At 44.2% G+C, this 25,412-nt stretch overlaps 1 protein-coding gene across 1 annotated transcript in view; it reads right to left on the bottom strand.

Annotated features, from left to right (window-relative positions):
* NIBAN2 (niban apoptosis regulator 2) overlaps positions 1-17,837 on the bottom strand; it is a 46,816-nt gene extending 28,979 nt beyond the window's left edge. The window contains exons 1-2 of the mRNA XM_075260181.1: positions 17,762-17,837; positions 15,094-15,180 (exon numbers count right to left, since the gene is read on the bottom strand). Of these exons, the coding sequence (XP_075116282.1) occupies positions 15,094-15,148 (55 nt within the window). The 5' untranslated portion in view covers positions 15,149-15,180; positions 17,762-17,837. The remainder of the gene's footprint in view (positions 1-15,093; positions 15,181-17,761) is intronic.
* Between the last annotated feature and the right edge of the window lie 7,575 nt (positions 17,838-25,412).

The raw sequence follows: 25,412 nt of genomic DNA, 5'->3' as shown, positions 1-25,412 counted from the left end.
TCTCAATTGTCTGGCACAATCTGAAGAGCTGTAACCCTTTCACTAGGTTTCTTTACATTATGTTACATTGCTGTCTATATCTTCAGTCTATGAGCCCCCCCTTCTTCAAGTTTTAACCTGGAAAGATCTTCATCTCCATACGGGTAGGTCTGTTTCTGGAATAGGGGACAGGGACAATGACAAGCTTTGTACAGCACTTTGGCATATGTTGGCACTACATAAGAAAAAGAAATACACAAATATCTCTTCATGTTGTGCTGACAGGAGCCCCATGGAAACAGGAACTACATGTGTGTGCTCACATTGTAACAATCATGGTGGAGATCCCACAGACTCCTACCAATACTAGGACATATTAAAAGAGAAAACGATCAAACCCATTGGGTGTATCCACTGATACATACAAGCTGCCTTTATAGTAACTACAAGGCACACAGCCACTCCTGATTCCAGAATACACACATAGCCAAGTGTGCATGGGTTTTCAGTGAGAGGAGGGGAGTCAGAAACCTGTTGGTAGCTTATCCTCCATACCAAAAACAGATCTGGCATGATGAAATTTAACAAGTTCAAGGTCTTTTTCTTTTTCAATATCTCCTCAGTTCAGTATACCCCATCACACGCAATGTTCATTCTACTGAAATCCATGGGTTTGGGCATCTCTGTACTTATGGACACCTTTAAGCCACATAGCCTGCTACACTGTGGCCTATCGTTAGTATGATCCATTGGAGGATGTCCCTAGGTCATAGCATCCTGCAGTCTAATGACAGATCTGTATTGTATTGTAAATGTGTCAGCTTCCCTTGTGGTCCATTATTTCATGTTCATTGACCCTACGTATAACAGCAACTAACAGGTTAATACTGGCAGTGACACAACTGTTTGCTCTTAGAAAAGGACAAAACTAGGATTTTATGTGGAGGTTTCACAACTCCTTGCCATAGAAGTCTATACAAGTCACTGATAACATATGCAAGGAGGTGGCTGATACCGTCCTTGTAGAAGTTACATCATAACTGAAGAAGCCTTTCTAGATTCCTCACATAGCGATGACCTGGACAAGCGCTGAATATAAGAAGCCATTATTATATAGTGTCCAGAATCTTGGGCATCTGCTGCCCAGCAAGGCTGGCACCTATCAGCATTGCTGCCCAGTGTGGTAGATACAGCAGAAGAATCTTGCCCAACCAGACCTGGACGAAAACAAATAAAGCGAGAGCCAAGATCAGCTCTCCACCCTGAATCCTGTCACAGAGAGATGAAAAGCACATTCTGTGCCAATACCCAACCACACGCCTGCTCATTAAATGACGACAGCCCTCAATTATTGTGCACGCCCAGACCCTGGGGAGAAACTTACTCACAGATCACAATGAGAAACACAGCAATTCCCATATAATCCTCACTTCCTACAGATACAATTATTCTTATGAAACCAGGAAGATCCCTAGGTATAATCTCTTCCGAAAATTCTCAACTCCTCCCATCAATCCGCATTGTAATTCAGCCTACTCTGCTTCACTTTCACAGATCAGGATTGTGATCCAGAGCTGCATTCCCAATTCTGCAGGCGATCACAGCATGGCTATAATCTGATGCGTTATGGCTTTCATCCCCAATGTTGTATAATGGGACTTGTCAGGGTCTTCCAAGGTGTCGGACATTTTGCAATCTTTACTGAGGCATCTGAAGCAAAATGTGAATAGAGCCTTAGTTTTGCTCTTATAGTAAATCATAAGGTGACCTAATACATTGCTTAGGTGACAGACTATGAGCCAGAAAGGAAAGTTGGGGATAACAGATGGTTACATGCTAGTTTAGCTGTCAGCTATTCCTCCTGATCCCCCAGAACTATGCACACTTGGCTCAGCAGAGCATGCATGTGTTCTCAAAAGGAAGAATGAAATCTCCAGGTTGCTTGTCTCCGGTGAGAACAAAATCCATGTCTTCCCTCCCAACATTGGGGGAGAGTTGAGCAGTGTTGGATTGGGCTGCCTAGAGCCCAGCAGTGATTGTAGATTGGGCCCCTACGGTGTGACTGAAGAAATAAGGGAGAAGGTATACTTGTTGCCATGTATGGAAAAACAGACTGGGTAGTTACTTCATCTAGCCAGTATATTATACTGATGTATAGTCTGGTGAACATGCTGTACAAAGAGTATCTATACGATGTACAATGCCACATCAGGCTGAGATGAGGGCTCACCTGTAGACTAGTCTGAGGCTGGAGTTGAGCCGCTCCCATACACATATATGGTCATCTGGTCACGCTTAATTCGGCAGGCGTGACCAAAGTTAATTTAATTTGTATGAGCACCTTAATGCTAAGGCCCCGTGTAGTGAGACGATTTTGACTTTCATGCTTCTTCTCACCATCTACTACAACTTTTTTTTCCTTTGAATCGAATGGAATGACATGAATCTGCATAACAAATCATATGCTAAATAGTTGCAAGTCAAATGTATGTATGAGATAGCCAAAAGGATTGTCTATAAAATGATGGTAGTCTCACGTTCCAAGCTGTAGTGTATGGTGAGATATGGAACCTTGTCACCCTTGTGCTGCTCAGTATACAGCACACGGGATACACCACGGTCACACTGCATGTGCTGGATAGTTCGTGGTGGTTTGTACTTCTGTACACAATTATTAGTCTGATGACACAGTTTATGAAAACTGATGATTTAGCAAACACTGGAGCCAATAGGAACTGTACAACAAGGCCTGGCTGCATTAGGCAATTCGCTTCCAAGGAAGAAAAGCTAACATTTTCAAGTGAAAGTTGACAGTGATATTTTGGCCACGTAGGACAGCCATATGATATTGTGAGGTCTGCTGACCTAGTTCTTTGTAGTAGAATACACAGGGCCTTTTCTAAGTGGTGTCCTAGTCTGTGGGTCCTCTGAATAACCCCCCCCATTGCTATACTGTAAACTTGAGCACCCCTATTAACTTCAAGGGTTACAACATTGCAGTTTTTTTTATACTGTCATTGTACCATTATCGTGACCCTTCTCCCTATGTAATAGGTGAGATTATTACCTGAAGATCAGAGAGAACCAGCAGGTCTCCTGTGTACTCTGTCCAGTTACACAAAACTGACAAGAGTAAAACAAGGCTAAGGATACAATATCAGGTATATTTTGGACCCAGCCACAGCAAAAATTGTCTGAGTTGCACTGTGGGTGGCGGTGTTCAACCTTTGTGCTGCAATAAATAGACATCCTGCAGGTTCAAAACCTGCAGCGCAAAACACTTTGTAAGGCTGTTTTTTTCTGCAGCTTGTAGATGTGATTTGGTCAGATCCACTACACTAGTACTGGATATTACAGCAGGTTAGTCGCTGGCTGATCGCAGCAGCTCACCCGCCATGACTATGCCATGTGTGGTCCTCGACCTTAGATATTTTAGATGTGAACAATCCCACCATAGCACCGACTGGGATATGACCCTGGGTGGCCATTCATTCACAATGAAAGTGAGCTGCAATACAAGACAAAACCCACAGAAAAGAGTGGGACTGGTTACTGGACAAATCTTTCTAACCCTGAACAACCCTACGAATTTCATCCAAGATAGCAGTGGGTACTGTCCACTGGAAACAGTTGTGATAGGTCATCGGGAAACAATGGGAGGTCCCAAGGTTTGCAACTTTTCTACTCCACCTTCCTGGCATAGGGGCATAATAACCAGTGTTTTTGTAGTAGCTATTGAAGTAAATGGCACTTCATACAATAAATCTACAATAGAAGTTACAAATTTCCACATACTCTTGACTTATATGGAACAGATTTGGAGAGACAGTAGACAGTGATACCTTCACCACTCACACCAAAAGTGAAAGTACAGATTAGCTGATACCATCTTGGACAGTCATGTGACCCAACAGCTCAGCTCTAGCCCTGTAAATGTCACCTAAGCTCCCACAATGCCCTGCTCTCTAGTAACAGGAGATCGCCAGAATTATGCAACACCAGACAAGAATCCAAGCACAATATAAGTGTAGTAAAGAATTTACAAAGTTATCCAACAATTAAGGTCACGCAGGACAAACCTGCTGCAGGAATACTCTCTAGGACATTCTGAGGCCTGCTCTTCAGCAAACTACTGACAGAAACCCCCTGCAGATTTCTCTGTGGACTCCCCACAGCTTTCAGCCTTTGCTTTGCAAAAATTGACATGCAGCTGGTTTAAAGGGATTATCCAGTTTCTGCTACTGATGGCCTATCCCATCAATATTAGATCTGTGGGGGTCTGAAACCCGGGATCCCCACAGCTCCTGGTATTGTTTACATGCTGAGAGGTGTGCAGCGCATTTGCTGTACAAACTGTAGCAGCAGGTATTGATATTGAAGCATTGGTTCATTGAAGTATATGGGGCAGCACTATAGTACCTACACCCTACATGATTTTGGCTTATTTTATGCTGCACAGGACATCCCATTGGGAGTATGCCAATTGACCTATCTTTTGAAGTTGAAGTCCCAGAAAACCCCTTTAAGTTGACAATAAAGTATAGCTCTATCTGCTCAGAATAACGCCCAGTGTATTATTAAGACAACAAAGGTATACCAAAGCCTTAATCGGACAACCCCACTCCTTTATAAGCCGCTCCTGCACACAACAACTGCACCACAAAATTCAGCGCTTTGCTAACTCTGTGCTAATCCACATTGCTAAATAGATGAGACACAGATTTGTTTTATTCAGAGGGCGCTGGCCAGAAGCCAAGAATAAGAAAGAGTGATATCATACAAGAAAGGTTATGGAGTTCTCAGGGACTTGTATAGGAGAGACATGTGACTGCTGGGCTGCGTAACACCTTCACATTAATGCTCACATTGAGAATGGCATCAAGGACAGCGGCCCCAGCTCCTCAGTCCAGCGATTCCTGAGAAGATTGAAGTCACGTCATGGGTAGCGGCCCAGTCACAGGCCACTGGATACACAGGCCGCCTGCTTTTCCCCATACAAATCTGCCAGTATTACTATATTTTATTTTTTTTTAATATTACCAGTCAACAAAAAATAAAAATAAAATATATACCGGTATATATACAACCAACTCCACCTTGAGCTCCGAGGGAAAAAAATGTTTTAGTTTCTTATGTTACTAAATATTTCCACCACTCCCCAAAAAGTCTTTGACTTATACTAAACATACACAAACAGCGAGCCGGTCTGTGCAACAGAGGTGTCATTGTGACGCTGAGTACAAGGGAACATGTGACAGGCCCAGCGGGCAGGACCCAGGACATTGCCACCTCCTCCAAATATCTGAAGGACTCACAAAACAAATATAACCAGTTTACACCAAACACCAGCTCTGCAGTTAACCTCCTCGCTGGCAGGGATCTGTGCATACAGAAGCTTCTGTGTACAGGTTATGAATACCGGTGTGTGGATGTAGAAGGCACATGGGCGTAGCTGCTTATAAAGCACATGCACAGCATCTAGCCAGAAGATCAGAAGAAATATTATACTCACAGTCAAATGTATAACATAAAATGCAGAAAACCATTTGCCTGACCCTGCCAGGTCTGTCAGAGTGATCTGTCCAGAAAAAAACATGGCGACCTTGAAAAGGTTTGACATTGGCACAGGCGTGGCAGAGAGGTTTCTTACAGGTCACAATGATCGGATCTTAGTGATTGTCTCATTACTGACACTGTAAAAGCCTGTCTCACGATTTTATCACCACAGATTTATCACGGACTGTTTGCGATTTTCAAGGTAGAAATGCGTTGTGAAATTGTATTTTCTGGCTGTAAATATTGCGGACCTACCATCCTTATTATCACATCGGAGAGGGCCCAACACCCGACACCTCCACTAGTCAGAATGGAGCAGGAAGCAGGCAGCTCTGTTCTCTGTGTGGTGGTCATTCAAGGTACAGCAGGTCAGCACTCATTCACTTGAATTTGACCTAAGCTACAGTAACCTGGTCTGGCCACTACACAGAGAACAGCGCTGTCTGCTTCCTGCTCAATTCCATGGGTATCAACTGCTGAGAACCGCTGACTAGTGGGGGTGCCAGTGTTGGATCCTCACCAATGAGATACTGAGGAGTTCTCCTTAAAATAGATCAGCAACATTTTTAGCCTGAAGAACCTCCCTGCATTGGAGGCCAATTTCCACCCTAGATTTTTACCCATAGACAGAAAAAACGTCAGCCATGTGTAAACGCACTGTTAGCCACTGCCTTTAATATCAACCACTTTAGAATCTTTAAAGTGGGTTTTCAGAAGGATTCCCTTAGGGTGGTGGTACGCTTCACTTGTACCTGCCATGGACACCTGTATGTGGTTTCGCTGTTCTTTTCCCAGCTGAACGGCACACAACTATCCTAGGGTTTTCAATGGGATAAAATAAAAACAGGCTTAAACTACCATTGACACAAAATCTAAAATATTAGTTAACACGTCTTATTCCAATATCAGGGAGTTACAAAGGAACAGAAGTCGCCCTGTTCAGCAATGTCATAACACACCAGTATCAGGCTGGATATCTGATAGTTAATGTTCATTGTGTGCGCTGACATTTCATCTGACAGCGTGGCTCATTGGAATTCACTTGCCACCGATTGTTTCACAAACATGAGCTAAGTGAGGAACAGATGTCCCCAATACAGAAGCAGATTTTATGTATATCATCTGTGCTTATGTATATGGAGGATCACTGGGGGGGATTCAAGGTTATTGCTGTACTGGTGGGAAGGGTACAGTTTTGGTTTGTAAGGAGACTGTATGCTCTGTATGTTCCCACCAGTATTTTATGGCTTGCTGATACTAAGCAGGTCCATCCCATAACAAGCATCAACAAGGTGAGAAACCTGTAGAAGTAATAGCTTGCAGATGCTTCCAGCTGAATCGGTTCCATTGGGTTTATTGCACTACTTGGATTCATGGTGATAAACTGACCTAAACACCTTTAGGATACACACAAGATGACTCCACTGCTGAATTTCTGTCATTCAAATCCAGAGGCATACTTGTCTGAAAGCTAGCGCCGTCACAAATATACACCCGAAATAGAGATGGTTTTTGATGCAGTATTCACACTCCTTTCAACCTTAACCACTATGCTGTACCACTATACCATCACATTACATGGCCTCTCACCCACTGGGACTATATCTCATGTGGATGACCCTATATGACCTATGGGCCCCCCAACAACCAGCTGTATAAAGTCGCAGAGTGGGTTGGACTTCCATCCTGCATGTTATATGTAACTACTGGAAGTCAGTTCTACTATCATCAATGGAGAACCCCCACAGGAAATTAAATGTAAAAATAGCGCTCTGGGGGCTTATTAATGGCAGATGCATCAGAGGAAAGTGAAAAGGACACTTCTGTAAAAACCATCTCCATAAGAATCCCATTAATTTCTGGTAATCCTCCCGCCACACAGACAGTTTAATTAATCGAACATTTCTCTTCATCTAAGAACAGTACAACCAATATTAAAAGCATCTGTAGAACTAAGGGGGCCCTCTCCCTGCTGCTGCATTCAGTGGGATGCCCTGTGCTTTACTTTCTCCGGTAGTAGTTCCAATGATGGATGGCATTTCCAATCTGTCATTTCACTCAAAACTGCAAAACACAGTTCTCATGACCGTCAGGGGTCCCACTGATCAGCAACTTACCTTCTATCTTGTCAAAAACCCCGGCATATGATTTTAAAGTAGAACACAATTTTAGTTACAGGAGTTGTCTTATCTATATGATTCCTGCTGGTCGCCCACACAGGACCCCCTTCTATGAAGGAAAGCTGCTCTATAGCAACTAAGTTCTGCTGGACTCAAGTCATCTTTGAATTACAGGGACAGGTATTCATATGAATTGCTACACCACATGGGTAAGACCAGGCGGGCTGTGACTACCCCCAGCATACACCTGGCCCAGGGCAATCTGATCACACAGTGGCAGGCATTTAAAGGGATTCTCTCTGATGAGTCAACCCCTTTATAGGCTTCTTTTGAAGCAGATATCTTAAAGCAGACCTTGCCATATCCAAGGCCATATGTCATACTACTATAATACAGATCTGTGGCTTTGCCATCAGCACAACACGACATGTCCCAACCAGATGGTACATGCCATATCAGAAGAGATAGAGGCGTCGCTGGACATTTCTGTCACAGCATTGGGGACGCCCCCAGTGCTGTTTGAGTGCTGGGGCCTGCCGTCAGTGCTGCAAGAGAACTCATTGGCATACCGAAGAAAAGCGGGATTTCTACCAAACGGCGGCGCGGAGAAGACATCTAAAGGTAGGAGAAGAATAGCCTTTCTTAAGGCTATTCCTACATGTTAGTCAGGAAAAAAGGGTATCCAATGATAGGATCCCTTTAATATGGCATAGTGCCCCTTCTGACCTATGCCTAAGACCCGTCACCCAGAGAGACTGCCCAGTTTCACACTGATAAGATACAATAACCTTGAAACAAGGGGCTGTGGATGGGTCTCTCTTCCTTTTGGTGGGGTTATTCTGAATGATTTTTGCTTTAACCTTATAAACTACCTTACCTTGTACTATACTGGAAGACTGACAAAGCTCATACCTTAAAAATAGCCCTGATCTTCAGAATAACGGTTAATGCTGTTTTCAATCAAAACACAATTAGATGCTGAAAGGAAGAGAGTGATTAACGTGTCTCTTTGTTTCAATGGTTACCATAGGAACAGCAGCGACAGTTTATTACTAATTAACAGAGCGATGATAGGATTGATGGTATGAAATGTATCAAACGCTACTTGGATAACAAAAAGAGAATAAAATAAGCCGTTTTTTACAGAGTTAATGTGCGTGACAAACGCAGGCTGCAAATCCAGTAAATTCAATAGATCTTATCTCTTACTCTGCAGTATAGAATCTAGCATGTACGGTTACTTAACTGCACGTACACATTGATCAGACATTGAACATAGATCGGGATTACACTGAGATTTTCAACATGACCTGACCGCAAACAAGATGTAAAAATCCACTAACTTGTGAAAACTTTACAATCGTCTTATCACCCGGATTGTTACAGTTGCCGGTAATAAATCTGTAAGACACCATTGTGAGGAATACAAGGTTTTATTCTGCTATGATGGTAATGATTTTATGGTTTTATCTCTGTGTGTAAACAGACAGACTTTTCCTTCTGGAGAAGAGCTACTTTGCATATTATTTGCTGGGAAGCATTGCCCTGAAGACACCCTGCCAGCTGGAGGGCTGCAAGGAAAAAACAGCTGCTAAGAGTCTGTAAGGAGTGACATCCAGTGACAAGGTATTAGGAGGACACTGATGTGACTGGGGTAGGTACAGGTAGCCGTACACACTACAGGGGTTAGCCAGTTTCTACGATTATGGGGCAGCACTGCAGTATCTACACTCACCACTATAGTTTGTGCGGCGAGTGAGAAGTGCAGTGAACTACAGGGATCCCAGATATCGGACCCAGCAGATGTAATATCGATGGCCTATACTTTTAAATCAATGTCTGCAGAACCTGCCACTTTGAACAAGACCAGCTGACCATGTAATGTGTACAGGGGTCGTCGAACTCTACTCCAAAATCTTGGATTTCAACAGGTCTGCTCCCTTTGTTCTCAAGGAAGAAATGCAGCCACTAGTAACATCTGGCTGCAGCTATGTATGGAGAGTGGGAAGTGGCTGTCAGCTCTGGGACCTGCACCTATCCTGATAACAGGGTTCCTCTGAATGCAGTAAATGAAGATGGAGCCATGCATACAGGGCTCTCTCCATACAGTTATATGGGAGTTATGTATATAGCAAGTCACACATGCTCTAACAGTGACTAGACGGACCAGTGCATGAGCAGCAACCTCTCCATTTACAGCAGCTACAAGGTGCTGTGGTTATTCTCAGGGAGTACTATTGCTTTGACAAGTGTTATTCGCGCACCTGACAGGTGTCTGTCTATGAAAGATTAACCTTTTCACTGTCTTTAGAAGTCCTGATCATCGTCTAAGAAGGTTTTCTTTTTACTATGTTGTATTTGCTTCCAGCAGCTATTCAGTACATGAGATAATCCTATATAGATAAGTAAGAACACTGGCTGGACAAACTTCTCATGACCAATAAATATTAAGGAGTAATATTGCTGGGGATCCCAAGACTTTCCTAGTCTGCACAAATCGAGTCACCTCCCCCTCCCCATCCATACCCTGGAATTTCCGTCCTCTGCATCCTGCCCTAACCCATGGAAACGTCTGGCTCCTTCCCCCACCTTCCCTCCTTGCAAATCTCTCACTGACGACGTGGTATTCCTAAATACTTCCACTTCTTCAAGGAGCCCTATTACTAATAGACGCACCCTGGAGTATTCCGGGTTATAAGACTCTTGGGATCACTTTAGAGCTGTACTAGGCACAACGCTGGCTATCTTCAGAAGCCATAGGAACACTGTATTTTTAGCACTCGGCATTGTTCAGAAACCCTGAATGACTGGCGGTCAGAGATGGCAGAGACAATAACTGTGATTGCGGGTATTACACAACCATATTGTGCCACGTAAGGATCTAACAATGCCTAATGATTAAGTCATTGCTTACAATAGTCAAAAACAAGGTATCTGTTTTTGCATAGAAATCACAACAAATATACACACACAATAAAAGCAGACACTCAGGTGCCAAACCCTGGCATTCTGAATACAATGTCACATGCCATAATGTCAGTAAGATTAGACTGCTGCCATAAAGTCAAAGCTACAACATGACTTAGCTGGCCTGTAAACAGCAACATCAAGTGGCAAGTAGAGTTGGTAGGTCAAACCACGACTCCTAGTTTTCATAGAGGAGGCCAAGGAAAAGTGACATATGTGAGGTTACTATCAATCAGTGGTACTAGCAGCCACAGGAAGACACGCAGTGACGTATGTGAGTGACATCTCCAGGTCCTTTCTAGCCATTACTGAGGCCACGTATTAGTGGAAAGCACTGGGGACATAGGAGCTAACCACATAACATGTCTCCTGACTCTACCCCGAAATCTTCTCAACTGCTTTAAACGAAGAGGTGGCCGTCCATGAGTTCTTTCCATGAGTTCCTTCCATTGAGTTCTATTGGACTTCTGAAAACATGAGAGCATGCGTACTCGCGAATCCCAACAGAAGTGAAAATGGAGAGGCCAGGCGATCCTGTCACATTGACAATGATGGCAGTATCCCTATAAGAATACCTGAAGAACATGCACAAGCCATTTGCACCTGTGAAAGTATACTGGAAAACAGATATAGCTGTTGGCCATATGTGATGCACGAGAAGATAAGAATAAAGACTGAAGATTGCACAAAAACCTGAAGACAGACAAGACTTGTTTGTGAAAGAAAAAACAAACAAACATATAACCTCTTTGATCAATCCTGGCGAGAATAATCTTCAATGAACATTCCCAAATCCCACTGCCCACCATTACAGTAAGTACAAGCACATAAAAGAGGACCTGTGATCTGTCATGTGAATAAAAACAAAATATCCAATATAATATTTTCACTCCTTACCTACCACAGATAGTAGTAATGCAGACTCCCATTGTGCTCTTGGACCAACGCATCAACAACCCCAAACCCCAAAACAGCATGCTGTGGTTTTCTAAAGTACCAGCTTTTAACTACAATGTGGGAAGGATTTCATAAAATCCCAGTTACTACAATGTAACATCTGGCACTGATGTAACGTATGACAGCGGCAAACCTAGTGTAAATGTACGCAGGTGTAGGAGTGAGGCCTGTTAGGCCTTAAAGGGGATTTCCATTCAAGACATTTACATGCCATAATGGAGGATAAGGCAGTGCTGCATCCAGACAAATGTGCACATCTGTAGCTCTCGTCACTCTCTGTAATGGTCATGTAGATTTGCATGTCAACCATGCTTTTTGTCAGTCAGCTTTTTTGTTGCAGATTTTGCTGCGGTTTCTTGAGCCAAAGCCAGGAGTGAATTAAGCAACAGGGAGAAGTATAAAAATTTCTTATACATTTCCCATTCTTTGTGTAGCCATTCTTGGCTCAAAAAACCACAACGTGGAGCCTTCAGGCCAGCAGCAGAAGAAACTGCAGCATTTTACAGTCACAGTAAAATCCCATCCACGTATTGCAGAAAAATATGTGGAGTGCACACACTGCGATTTCCAAATCTGTTGCGGTTTTTGAAAATGCAGCACGTCATTTGTACCTATGGAAAAGCTAGCAGTTTCCCTATAAGTATCATTGAAGCAGAAAGTCTGCAGAGGAAACCTCTGCAGACTTTCTGTGAAAATAGCGGCGCAAAAAAAATGCAATGCGTTTCCACCGTGGTTTTTCAAGCAGCGCTTTTTTGCTGTGAGCCCTAGCCTAAAACATTAAAAGTGAACTAAAATAAAAACATCAGATACATATGAAGTCCTCAGTACTCCTTCCCTGCACAGCGATGATTACATCCGTCATGAATTATCCTCCGTAGGTGGATGACACATAACCATCAAACCCTCTCCACGTCTATTAGGGTCACATGTGGGAAATGGCAGTGGGTAATTACGACACATACTCTTCCCATCCCAAGATTTGTTTCAAAGTCTCGAAGAACATTCTAGCTCCTCAGCTGACAGGACAAGCCTTGTTCTCCAATGTCAAGCCTCATTACACCACAAGCCAACCTAGCTATTATTCCACTCAGTAACATAAAGAACTTATTGCTAAGGGAAGAAAATGGCAACTGTAAACCAAAATGACCTGCACTGACCTTCCCCTAGTCATACAGTCAGTAAAATAGCTTAGATTAAACTTATTTTAAAAAGGTAATATAAGATCAGGCAGAGCATGCTGTCATACATCATACAGGTACTGTATTACACCTCTACATAAAGCTTTGTGCACAAGCTCTTATTCACAGTCATAGAAAGTAAAACCCAGTTATTCCCCTCGCCCATAAAAATCTGCAGAGGTAGGGAACCTTTCGGGAGTATCCCTTAGGCCAGTGTCATACACAAACTTTTGGTGGAAGCTTTTACTGCAGCTTTTTGAGCCAAAAGGAATTGGAATTATAAAGAGAGCACTTCTACCTCTCCTTCCTGCTGGATCTATTTCTAGACTAAGTTACAATTACACACTCAGGTTTTTGCCTGTAGTTTTTGAAGCCAATGCCAGATTTAGATCTTGCAGTGAGGCAGTACAGCCAATATATGGACTGTAAAAGCCCATGTGCAGCTGACCTTAATGCTGGTCTTACACGACCGTATTGAATGTACGGTCCGCAAGTTGCTGATCAGCTAACACTAGTTGCTGATCGGCAACATAGACTCCGCAGACGTCCGTGTCCTGCGCACTCGCCCATAGAGTTCTATGGGTGAGTCCGTGCAGTGCCGCAATTCACAGCCATTACGGACATGTGCTATAAATTGCGGACCACGGTTGCAGCCCGGCCACAAAAAAATATAATAAAATATCCGGTAGTGTAAGAGGCAACACTGAATATAATATGTCCGCAAATGGTCTGCAATTGAAAACCCTGAATTGCGGACCATTTGCGGACTTACATTACGGTTGTGTAAGACCAGCCTAAGGTATAACATGTAGCAGATTTGCTGCACAGACTGAATGGGGTCTGCATAAATCCACCTGCCGCTGCGCGACGCCATACAAATGAATGGAACAAAAGCTGCTGCAAATGAGTCTACCCATAAACTCAGGCTAGATGCTACTGAAAACCTTCATTTTTTGTAGCCAATTTTGCTGTGGTTTTTATGAGCTGAAGCCAAGAAAGGCATCAGAGTCTATGGGAAATATAAAGGAAGCGCTTATGCTTCTCACTTCTGCTAAATCAACTCTTGGTTTTGGCTCAAAATTCACAGCAAAATATGCAAGAAAAAAATGCAGCTTTTCCACAATGTGTCCCCTCAGCCTTAGGGTGCATTCACACTGAGTAAACGCTAGCTTATTCTGAACGTAAAACACGTTCAGAATAAGCGGCGTCTAAAGCAGCTCCATTCATTTCTATGGGAGCGGGGATACGAGCGCTCCCCATAGAAATGAATGGGCTGCTTCTTTCACTCCGTGCAGTCCCATTGAAGTGAATGGGGAGTGCCAGCGTGTACGCTCCGGCATGAGCAGAGCTTGCCGTATACGCCGGCACTCCCCATTCACTTCAATGGGACTGCACGGAGTGAAAGACGCAGCCCATTCATTTCTATGGGGAGCGCTCGTATCCCCGCTCCCATAGAAATGAATGGAGCTGCTTTAGACGCCGCTTATTCTGAACGTGTTTTACGTTCAGAATAAGCTAGCATTTACTCAGTGTGAATTCACCCTTAAAGTGCAATGTCAGTGCACTGCTTTACAGCACATACAAAATCACGGCCGCAAAATAGCGCCGCGTATACGATCCCGGCTCCCATTAAAATCAATGGGAGCGTGAACGGCCCGCAAAAGCTCACGCGGTGTCTACGTGCCATATCACGCGGCACTTTACTCCGTGCGAACTCACCCTATTTAAAGGGGAATTTCATCTGAGCCTAGTCGAGGGGTAACCTGCAGATTAGTGGGTATTCCACCAGTGATCAGAACATCCCCAGGTTATATACAGAACGTGACTGGTTTCTGTGGGTAACTACTCTTTGTCAACCACAGGCTTTACACATAAGATCCTAAGACAGGCAACATGGCAGGAAGCTCCACATAATGTAAGTAAGGAACATTTCTGTGCTAGACATATGCTATAGATATCTTCTTGTTTACTTTGCTTATGCAGGTGAGGGTTGACAATCCCTTTAAATTTCTCATGACTTAATGCATGGCCCATTTACACAAAAGCACTGAAAATCTTTGTACCATGAAACCAAGGTGTTCTTCAATGACAAGCCTTCCTCATACAGACACCTGCTACTCAAAAAACATTTAGCTAGATTCTATGAAGGCAGCAGGCACCCACTCATTCCCTAAGGAAAGATGTTCTACAAGACAGCACCACTTCATACAAGGAACCCACGCAAACAACTACAGAGTTGTGCAAGAGTCTGTTGAAACACTCGCTTCATCAACTTCAAGAGTAAACAAAGATGTTGTACAAGGAGACATCCACCTGTGCTTCGTCTCTAGACTTACCTGTAATGTACTGGCGTCTGCTTTCATCCAGGTGACTTGATATAACATCCCCCATGGCCTACTACTGGTGATCACGGCAGGTCCTGCCTAGGAGAGACAGCTGAGATTTAGGGGAGGTATCAATGCTGAGATCAGAGGGTGTGTGGAGAGGTGGGACTAGTGAAGGACTGTGGTGAGAAGTGGGTGTGAATTGGAGAGAAGAGAGAGTTGTCATGGCACGGAACACAAAAAGATGGCAAGTGAAGAGAATAAGATTTTCAGGCAAGTAAAGAAACTCGAAGACGGTGATGTAGAAGATAGCTGGCACAAGAAAGTGCCAAAAGTAGACAGCTGGTGCCAGATAGTCAACCATAGCACATGAATAAATTCACAGAGATGGATTCAAGTAGCAGAAAGCACAATGATGGCCAACCTACATTTAACTATTGCAGTACATGTAGTTCTCATATTTATGTGGACACATGGCCAATGCGATCTGTGGATTCAAATGATTTTTTTCTTAAAGAGGGTTGTCCCATTATAGACATGTATTGTCTTTCCACGGGATGCAGGATAGATATTACATTGCTGGAGGTTAGTCTGAAGTATCCCCCAGGTATCAGGAGGATGAAATGCCAATGGACTTACATTACCAAGGCTTCATTCACTGCTATAGGACTGCAATCTCTAGAAACCCCATAGAGGTGAATGGCACCTCAGTCACACAGGCCCATTGGTGATTCATTCATAGAGAGGATGTAGGGTGACTTTTGGTCCCCTATTCTCCTGACCCAGCGTTGTGACTCTTATTCCCTATCCTGTGGAGGGTCTAGATTTAACCTTCAAAACTGCTGATAATGTTATACAGTGGATGGGGAGAGCTGTGTAAACATAACTGGGGTGATGATCATACAGGTCGCATGAATGAGAAATCCAAATTATGAAGTCTCCCAAAGGTGGTGTCTGAAAGTGTAAAGTAGGTGACCCCTTTGTGTTCTCTACAATGAGCCCTTTCCATTTGCTATGTGCGATGGCTCTGGTGGTCTCCTAAGTGAGCACTAGAGCTGTCACTCCGCTGAGAGAAGGGACTTTTGGAGTGTTTGGTGCAGAGAGTTCTGGGAACTGCACATGAAGAGGACACCTTCTCGGGGCAGGGATATTACAATTTGGATTTTTTATTTGATCTGCATGACCATCACCAATGCTTACTCTGTGCTCCCCAACCTCTACATGGCACTGTCAGTATTTTTGAGGGGTCAAATCTACTGACAGACTGCCTTTAAGAATCCTCTGAATCCATGGATCTCAGTAGCCAAATATCAAAATATGTAAAAGAACTACGGGTGCTGAAATAGTTAAATGAAAGTTAGCCATGGTTGTGCTTTCTGCTACTTTAATCCATCTATGTGTATTTAATCGTGTGATATGGTTGACTCCCTGGCTCCAGATACTTTGGCATTTTCCTTTGGCAGCTATCTTCTACATCACAATATTCCAGAAAATCTCATGTTCTAATAGCCCGACATTGTGATGGGAAGTGTCCAGGAGGTGGCCTCTTCATGTGCAGCGACTGAGTGATGTCGCTACCACTCTCCTGGTTGGACACTAGAGCTGACACTCAACTGATATGGGTGGGCGGGAAGTGTTTGGTGCAGAGAGCTTTGCCACCTTTTAAGCACTTGGATCACTGCGCCAGGAGCATTAAAACTTGGATTTCTTGTTCACACCACCTGCATTGCCCTACAAATATTCACACTTCTCACCCTCTTTTTACTTCTGTCAGCAGTTTTGAGGACCAAATCTGCTGACAGACTCCTTTTGGCAAATACTTCCTAGCATTTAGGTCCAGTCCATATAGGTAAGCATAGGTAAGCAAACATAAACCAATCCCACTATATTTATGACCAGTCCTTGAGATCACTATTGACCAAGTGTCTATCTGCCCACTTAGGGATAAGTCCTATATTAGCACATCTATGCTTATCTAGAACATAAACCACACTTGAGATGTAGACCTATCCCAGAGAAAACACAGCCAAAATCTGGATTATTGAATCATCAATTTTCGAGAGTTTATCCCATAAGCAGTACATGTGCTCTGTTAGTAAAAAGTAAATAACCTACTGGCCAAATGTACTCTAAAAATAACCCATCTTCCAGAGAAAACAAACATAGGTGGAGATGCCAAGGATCAGACATCCTCATTATATGAGTGTGATTTTCAGCTGGAGGCTGGCACCACAGCCCTACGATTCATAGGGTTAAAGCGATCTAGCATGGCTTGTACTTCTGAGTAAGAGTCAGGGGGGAGCCGGGTCTGGCTGCGTCCCAGAGAGACAGGCTGAGAGCAGAATGTGTCTGACCTCCACACCCAGGCTGTCTCATTCATTGTCTGACTCTTTCTTTGACTCGCTGTACAGTCTCTACATCACAGACAAGCACTAAAAGCCCCAGCCCTTTCTAGTCCACACCGCCATCCCCAAAATACACCAATGGTAAATCACAGACATTGGAGTGGATGCAACTTTGTAAACTCCAAAGCACATGTCCACGTTACAGACTGAACATTCACATACTGTCTACCGTACGCTGCTTCCCATTGTGCCCTTTGTCTATAACACCTCCACACTCCCGTCTTTGTATTCCCCATCACTATAAATCAGTAGCCCTCAAAGGCTGCGGTACATACCTAGCACGGGGAGCCTGTGTCTCTTGCTGCCTCTCACAGTCTGACACACCCAGCAGTCTCTCTCCTCTCACCCTCTGCTGTCTCCTCCCTGCTCTGACACTCCCTCCAGTCCTTCTCTCCTCCCTGTTCCTCTCCACAAACACTTTTGTATCTTTTTATTTTCTCCAAGACTTCAGGATTGCCATACATGATACAATTTTTCCTATCGACTAGAAACAATGTTAGGCATTTGACATTATGTGACATTTTGCAGCCATTTTGGTCTGTAATAATAGCTATTTTTGTGGCAGCTAAGGGGTTCTCAGACTTGTCCTTTCCCCCTTGGGTTTGATTATGGACACCTAGATAACAAGGTTACATTACCACTTCACAAGTAGTAATAGTGAATATGGTTGCATTACTAGACACAAGCACGAGGTGACCATAAGATGATAGACACAAAGAACACCGCAGACACATTGCACACTTTTTTGTTTGGCATTCTAATATAAAAATAATGCCAAAAAAGTTGTCAGTATATCCAAATTACAGGAGATAGCCAGAAGTCATGCCACCCGACAACCCATCATGCTCAAATCCATGCCCACCCACAGTCACCAATGGCTGGTCAAATGTGGACCAAAAAGATGGCACGGATGACATCTGTGTGCAGACCATAGGAACAGAATAGAAAAGTCCTAGAAAATAGCTTAAAAAACCAGACAGGAATAGGACCTGTTTCATATTTGTGGCTCAGTTCTACGGCCCCCACATGAATCTGTCTGTATGCTATCCATTATTACACATCCATAGTGATGGATAGCATACTGACCAAAAATACAGTTGTGTGCATTGGGGCCTTACCTGAGGGGACTCAGCGGGCTGCCATACAGGTTTCAGGCACCTGAAATACACTGCACAAAAAAATTAGCAACTTTTATGCCAAGGCATAATAAATCTGCCCACTGTCTTTATTGACTGTTATGGGGGCATTGGAGGGGATTCCTAAAAACAAGCAACTCTACAGCAGCCCTGGGGCTGCTACTTTTATGGCGTCAATGATAATAAATGTGGCACAGGAGTTACCCCAGCCCTGCCCACTTACGGTAAAGTGGCAAAGCAAGCGCAAAAACGTCACTATTTTAGTTGCAAATAGATTTATATTTTCAGCAATCTTACTCCACAAAACTGCTGCAACAGATGTGATGAATCTCCGCTCTCCCATCGTGTGTTGGTAATGAAGGCAATGGCAGCAACACTGTTATGGGGACACCAATGTACGTAATCGCAATGGCACTGTTATGGGGACAACGATGTGGGTAATGGCAATGGGAATCCACTGTTATGGGGACACCGATGTAGGTAATGGCAATGGCACTGTTATGGGGACACCAATGTGGGTAATGGGGCACTGTTGTGGGGATACAGTCGTGCGTAACGGGATTGGCTCTGTTATGGGGACATCGATGTTTGCAATTGGAATGGCACTGTTATGGGGATACCGACGTGAATAATGGGACTGGCTCTGTTACGGGGGAACCATGACTGGCAATGGAATAGGAGCGGGGTATTTGGCACCATGTGGTGTTTTTGAAGCAGCTGCCCCCTACCAGGTATTATAGCATTGACTGTCACTAATGCTATGGGGACGCTGTGGTATGTAAACACTTGCACCCATTTCATGCCCATACTCTCTCTCCCTCTCTCATTTCCATAACGTGGATGGTGTGATGGAGGAAATAATGTATGTGCCATGTTATATCAGGATATTCTGGTTAATTTTAGACACCCACATAAGTAATGCCAGCTCTGCCAACTTACCTCATGTGCCAGTACGATAACAGGATAACTACTAGCCATGGCCACGTTATGTCCCATCTGAATACCTTAGCTCTTTCTATACCTCAGAGCAGACAAGCTGGGCCACAAGTAGTCCCCACCACAGCCAGTCCCGCCATGACCACAGCTCTGAGGTAAACTGAGGTGGTTTCCAATACACCATGCGCCATCTAGTGGACGCTGCATGTAATACATACAAAACGCTGCCAGCTGTGGTGAATTACAAGTCTCAGCATAACCTTAGGATTTGGTTTAGAGCTATAAGGAATGGCGGAGACACACTTCTGTCACATAATAACCTAGTTTCGTCTGTACGTCAGAGCGGGAGGGCGACATTCTGAGGAGAAGGCACAAACATGAGGTAGTGACGCAGCAGGGAAACAAGTCACCGAGGCTGGAATGTCAGGAATGAAGTCAGATGTGGGGACGAGAAGAGGAGGCAGGAGCCGTGACAGCTCCTTGTAAGAATGCAGGGTGACAGCAGATAAGACACAATGCAGGAGATAAGGTGTGAGACTGAGATTGTGAGGAGACGGCAAGGACGGTGGAAGAGATAACCTGAGATGTCAGGCTGCGAGTGATACCTAGAGAGGCACCGACATGAGGGACAACCAGCCTGCAGGTTGGGAAACATGGCCCCTCTGAAGAAGGAGAGCCGTCTATGTCTAGAGTGTGTCCAGAAGGATTGGTCTGCTGTGAGTCGCCCCCTACAGACAAGTGACACCCTGAGCTTCTCCACATGGCAGGGTATCCTCTGTGGTGTCATTGTATGTACCAGGCTCTCCCTAAGAATGGGGCACTGCGGCTATGCTTATTGGTATGGGCAGGGGCGGACTGAGAGTACCATGGGCCCCAGAATGTGCAGAAAGCTCCCCCTTCACACCAAAGATCTCTGTGACAGAAAAGTGACCTATAGCGGCCCTCCATGCAATATAATGTCCCAAAGTGTCCTCCCCCCATACAGTATAATATACCCTAGTGGCCCTGCACACAGTATAATGTCCCATAGTGGCCCCCATACAGTATAATGTCCCATAGTGTCCCCTCCACACAGTATAATGTCCCATAGTGGCCCCCATACTGTATAATGTCCCATAGTGGCCCCCATACTGTATAATGTCCCATAGTGGCCCCCATACAGTATAATATACCCTAGTGGCCCTGCACACAGTATAATGTCCCATAGTGGCCCCCATACAGTATAATGTCCCATAGTGGCCCTGCACACAGTATAATGTCCCATAGTGGCCCCCATACTGTATAATGTCCCATAGTGGCCCCCATACTGTATAATGTCCCATAGTGGCCCCCATACTGTATAATGTCCCATAGTGGCCCTGCACACAGTATAATGTCCCATAGTGGCCCCCCTACTGTATAATGTCCCATAATAGTGGCCCCCATACAGTATAATGTCCCATAGTGGCCCCCATACTGTATAATGTCCCATAATAGTGGCCCCCATACAGTATAATATGCCATAGTGGCCCTGCACACAGTATAATGTCCCATAGTGGCCCCCCTACTGTATAATGTCCCATAGTTTTCCCACTATGTAGTATAATATCCCAAAGTGCCCCCCCCCCCCACCCAGTATAATATCCCACAGTGGCCCCTCCATATAATATAGTGGCCCCTCCACATAATATAATATCCCACAGTGGCCCATATATGTGCCTTTATGGTACACTTTACTGTATGGAGATGCAGTAAAGTGTAGCATAAAGGCACATATATGGAGTTCACTGAACAGGTTTTTGTTATGAATTTTCCAAAAGTTTTGAGCTTGGCCAAACACAAAACATTTGGTGTTCACCACCCACAAACTACTATTATACTCTGGGATTTTTTCAGACCCCAGGGTATCATAAGCGAATGCCCAGGGGAGGTGAACTGACATAACAAACAGGTGTTACTCACCTCCCCTGGGCTCCGGCTCATCCTCTTCAGACATCTTCTGGCCTGACTGGCAAACTTCAGACTATAATAATGGCAATTCTGGATTGGACGCATTTGGTCTGAACGAAACTGCCAGGCGATTCTCGTAAGGTTCATCCAACATAAACTCACCTCCAGTAGACTTCCGTGCCCCATTAGGGGATGCTGATGAAGTTGATTACAAGGTTGGATTATAATGGGGCAAATGTGCAGTTACTTGCCACTGGGCCCCTTAAAGCCTCGGGAACCAGGCAACCTCCCATTTCACAAATATTATAATCCACCCTTGGGTCAGGGTACTAAGGAAGTAAAGATAATGTAGAGCATTCCTCCATTTGCTCCTTTTGCGGTCTCAGTCTTTGCACCCCAGGGTGTCAGAAGCCTTTGCTCAGCTCCCATTGCTGCCACTCCAGCTTTCTATGACATCGCTACTCCAGCTGCTTTTAAAGGAGAAAGGATTTTGTAATGTGACAAAGAGCAGGTCAGCAGGGGAAGTGAGGCTTTCAACCTCAAGAAATCTGCAAATCTAATAATCGGGGTGCCAGGGGACCCTCATCTATATGAGTAAGGATGTTCACAGAAGAGTGAATGCATACTGATGAGTCAGGTCGCCGCCTCTACTGTAATATTACTGATCTCTAAGGACAACACTATTATTTTTATTATTCGCACAACAGATATTCCCAAGTGCCCCCTGTAAATAGAGCTGTATTGTGCATGCACAATGACCCCTCCCCATTCACTTCTATGCGACGGACATAATGGTGATATACATCGGTCCCACACAAGTGAATGTCAGAGACTCCGTTCTTGTGATCACTGTGGCTCCCATTGGTCAGACTAAGTGTTATTACTGGGAAAATCCCTATATGTGTGCATACACAAGTTTAAGGGGGTGCCCAACATCATAAATAGATAGACCATCGATCGGTGGGGGCCAGCCATCTCACAAATCAGCTGCCACAGCCACTAAATCTGTATGGAGCAAGGACAATGTGAGTGGCCATGCCAAGATAATCGACTGAATGGGAGCTGAGCTGCAATAGTGTGGTATGGCCATTACACAGTGTACAGAGCTGTGTGCTTCTGGATCTGTACACTGTGCAGGTCCCACAGAAGCCATCAATATATAAGTCATGGACAACCTCTTTAAAGAAGGTCTACAGCTCTCTGGGATGATAAAAACCTGTAGCCCCATTTTCTGCTAAATTTGAGCAGTACTACATGCCACAAGGCGATTGGCCAAGTCACCATATGGCAGCACATTGCTTACTGTGTACATGCACTAACCAGGATACACAGTCCTGTAAAAACAATCTGTCTTATGTAAAAAGCCATCGCTAAAATATTCTACTTATTCCGCTTGGAGAAAATGTCCTGGTCACGCCATCTGCTCCTTCTACCAACAGAGAACTGGATCAGCTCCAGATAAAATACATTGAGGTCTGTGCGTTGCATGGATGACATAGACTGGACGGCTCTCAGACTGTCTGCTAACAAGTACACAAGAAAATACCAATGCTTCATGCCAGGGCTTGGCGAAACCAGCTGCATTATGGTTACGACCAGATATACACATGAACGGAACCAGAGCCCTAAGACACCAAATGCAGGTTATACTGGACCCATTGGGATGCTATTAAAGAGGCCTAAACTTAGATGGTCTATACTTAAGATTGGCCATTAACATCAGATTGGTGGGGTCCGGCATTCAGCACCTCTATTGGCTTTTTGAAGGGGCCTCAGGATTCGGTGGTCTACCTGCACTGCACACCACTTAGTAGCGGTAGTGCAGAATATTGAAGTTTTGTCCATATAGGAGAACTGGATGAAGGTGCAATATCTTGCCCTACCGCTACTAAGTACATGGCAAGCAGGTAGACCACGAGAAGCCCTGAAGAGGCCATAGTCCTTGCACTAGAGCCCATTCACACAGCTGTTTGTCAGGGGTGATGAGAGATGGACCCCCAGCTATCTGAATTTGATAGCCTATCCTAAGGGCCACACTGGTGACTGCAGCAGCTGATCAGTGGGGGTGCCAGATGCCAGACCCCTACCAATCTGATACTGATGACCTATTCTAAGGAAAGAGCATCAATATCTACTATAAGACAACCCTTTAATTATTCAACTTTTCAGTCTTAGGCCTCATGTACACGACCGAGTGTGCAGCTACTTCTGATTTTTTAGTGGGATGCACTTGAGTGACACTTGGATGACATCTGAGTGTCATCCGAGTGCCTTCCGTTCCCGATTAATTTTATTGGGGGTTCTGATCCAATGTCACGGAATAGAATAGGCCCTATACATCAAAATAGATTAGAGTATCAGAATGTCCTCGGCCTATACACTCGGTGAAGTGCATGAGGCCCTAGCCCCAGAAAGGATGTACGGACCTTATTGTAGGGAATAAGCAGGTCACACACCGCAGCATAGCCTCCAACAGCAGCAGTGGACCCAAAGAGAATCTGAGATACCAGATACACAGTACTGAACACTTACAAGTATGCAAAGCAGAAGATGAAGAAAGTAGGAGGTAAACAGGTCTAGATTAAGGCAGAGGCAGGGCTGGTTGTTGGACAAGTAACTCACACAGGTCAGGGCAAGTAGAGGAAATAGGTTGGGTTGGTAACAGGCCAGGAATAAGAAAAAATTGTGCACCTTAAGAAATCACATAGGAATGTGATAATCACTTGACGTAGGCAGCAGAGGGTCCCTGTGCAAGAGCAGTATATGGTCCCCTTACAATAGCTTGTATAGGGCACTCCTTATATCTCTGTCACAATCCACCAGTTACTGTGAGCCAAAAAGATTGTTAGCTCAGTCCCGATCTAATAAAAAACAGGTGGCAGATAGTTGCTTTTATATTGGTACTGGGTCGCTTACCACCTGGGCCCTGGGCACTTGCAAAGATTACATATGTGATATGTCTGCCCCTGGTTCAGGCACCAGACTAACAAAGGGAAATCATAGAGGAAGGCCATAAGAATTATTAGTGAGTGTATCAGCATCACAAGGACAGATCCTTTGCATCTAGTGCTTTTGGTGCTGGGGCACAATGGACACCCTTTCCTAGAATAAAGGTTGGACAAAACCTTTAAATTAAAGGAAATCTCCAGGGACATATCAGTTATTTGGATGTTTTGCAAAAATACATTAAATGCAATTTACTAATCTGCTTCAGGCTAAGGCAACAAATAGCTCAGGCACAAAAAACGTTGCAAAACATCCAAATAAATTTACGTCCCCGGAGATCCCCTTTAAGAAGATATAATGTTGTGGAACATGTTATTGTATTCCTGGTACAATCGTACTGAAAACTAAAACATTTCTGATCAAAAAAATCGCTCGTTGCAGTTGTTGTTGTGGAAGAAGCCAGAAAAACATTGGAAAGCTCAGCTACATAGAAGAATAAGGAAAGTATACTAAATAAGGGAAACTGCCGGCAGGCTTCGACTACATCAGAATAAGAAGAATGTATTTTTAGTTTCCTCCTTAACCACATCACTTCTGATGACAGTGACAACATGAGCGGGCCAAGCCTGCAGAGGAATACTGCATAATTTACTCCCATTGTTACCAGGCAGCAAGACTACTAGTACTATAATTTCACTCATGGATTCCTTCCTGTAAAAGGAACTAGGCGGCCACATACACATTGGCAGGATGAAGATGGGGTGTCCATGTCCAGCTTCAGGTCAGGAACAAGGAACATTGCAACCTGATGTTGTGAGGAATCCCTCTAAAGAGATTTATGGTGTACCTTATAGGGTTACATTTCTGCTTACTTTGTTGGGATGCCGCTATGTAACATACCATAATGGGGCAGATATCTGAAGATTGATGGTACAACTGATCTATCAAGAGTCTCCGGCCTCTTCATAAATCAGGCTCA

This window comes from Leptodactylus fuscus, chromosome 11 (genome assembly GCF_031893055.1).
Source record: "Leptodactylus fuscus isolate aLepFus1 chromosome 11, aLepFus1.hap2, whole genome shotgun sequence".
In the NCBI taxonomy this organism is placed as follows: domain Eukaryota; kingdom Metazoa; phylum Chordata; class Amphibia; order Anura; family Leptodactylidae; genus Leptodactylus; species Leptodactylus fuscus.
The sequence above is the reverse complement of the archived record's forward strand: the minus strand, read 5'-3'. Positions and strand labels throughout refer to the sequence as shown.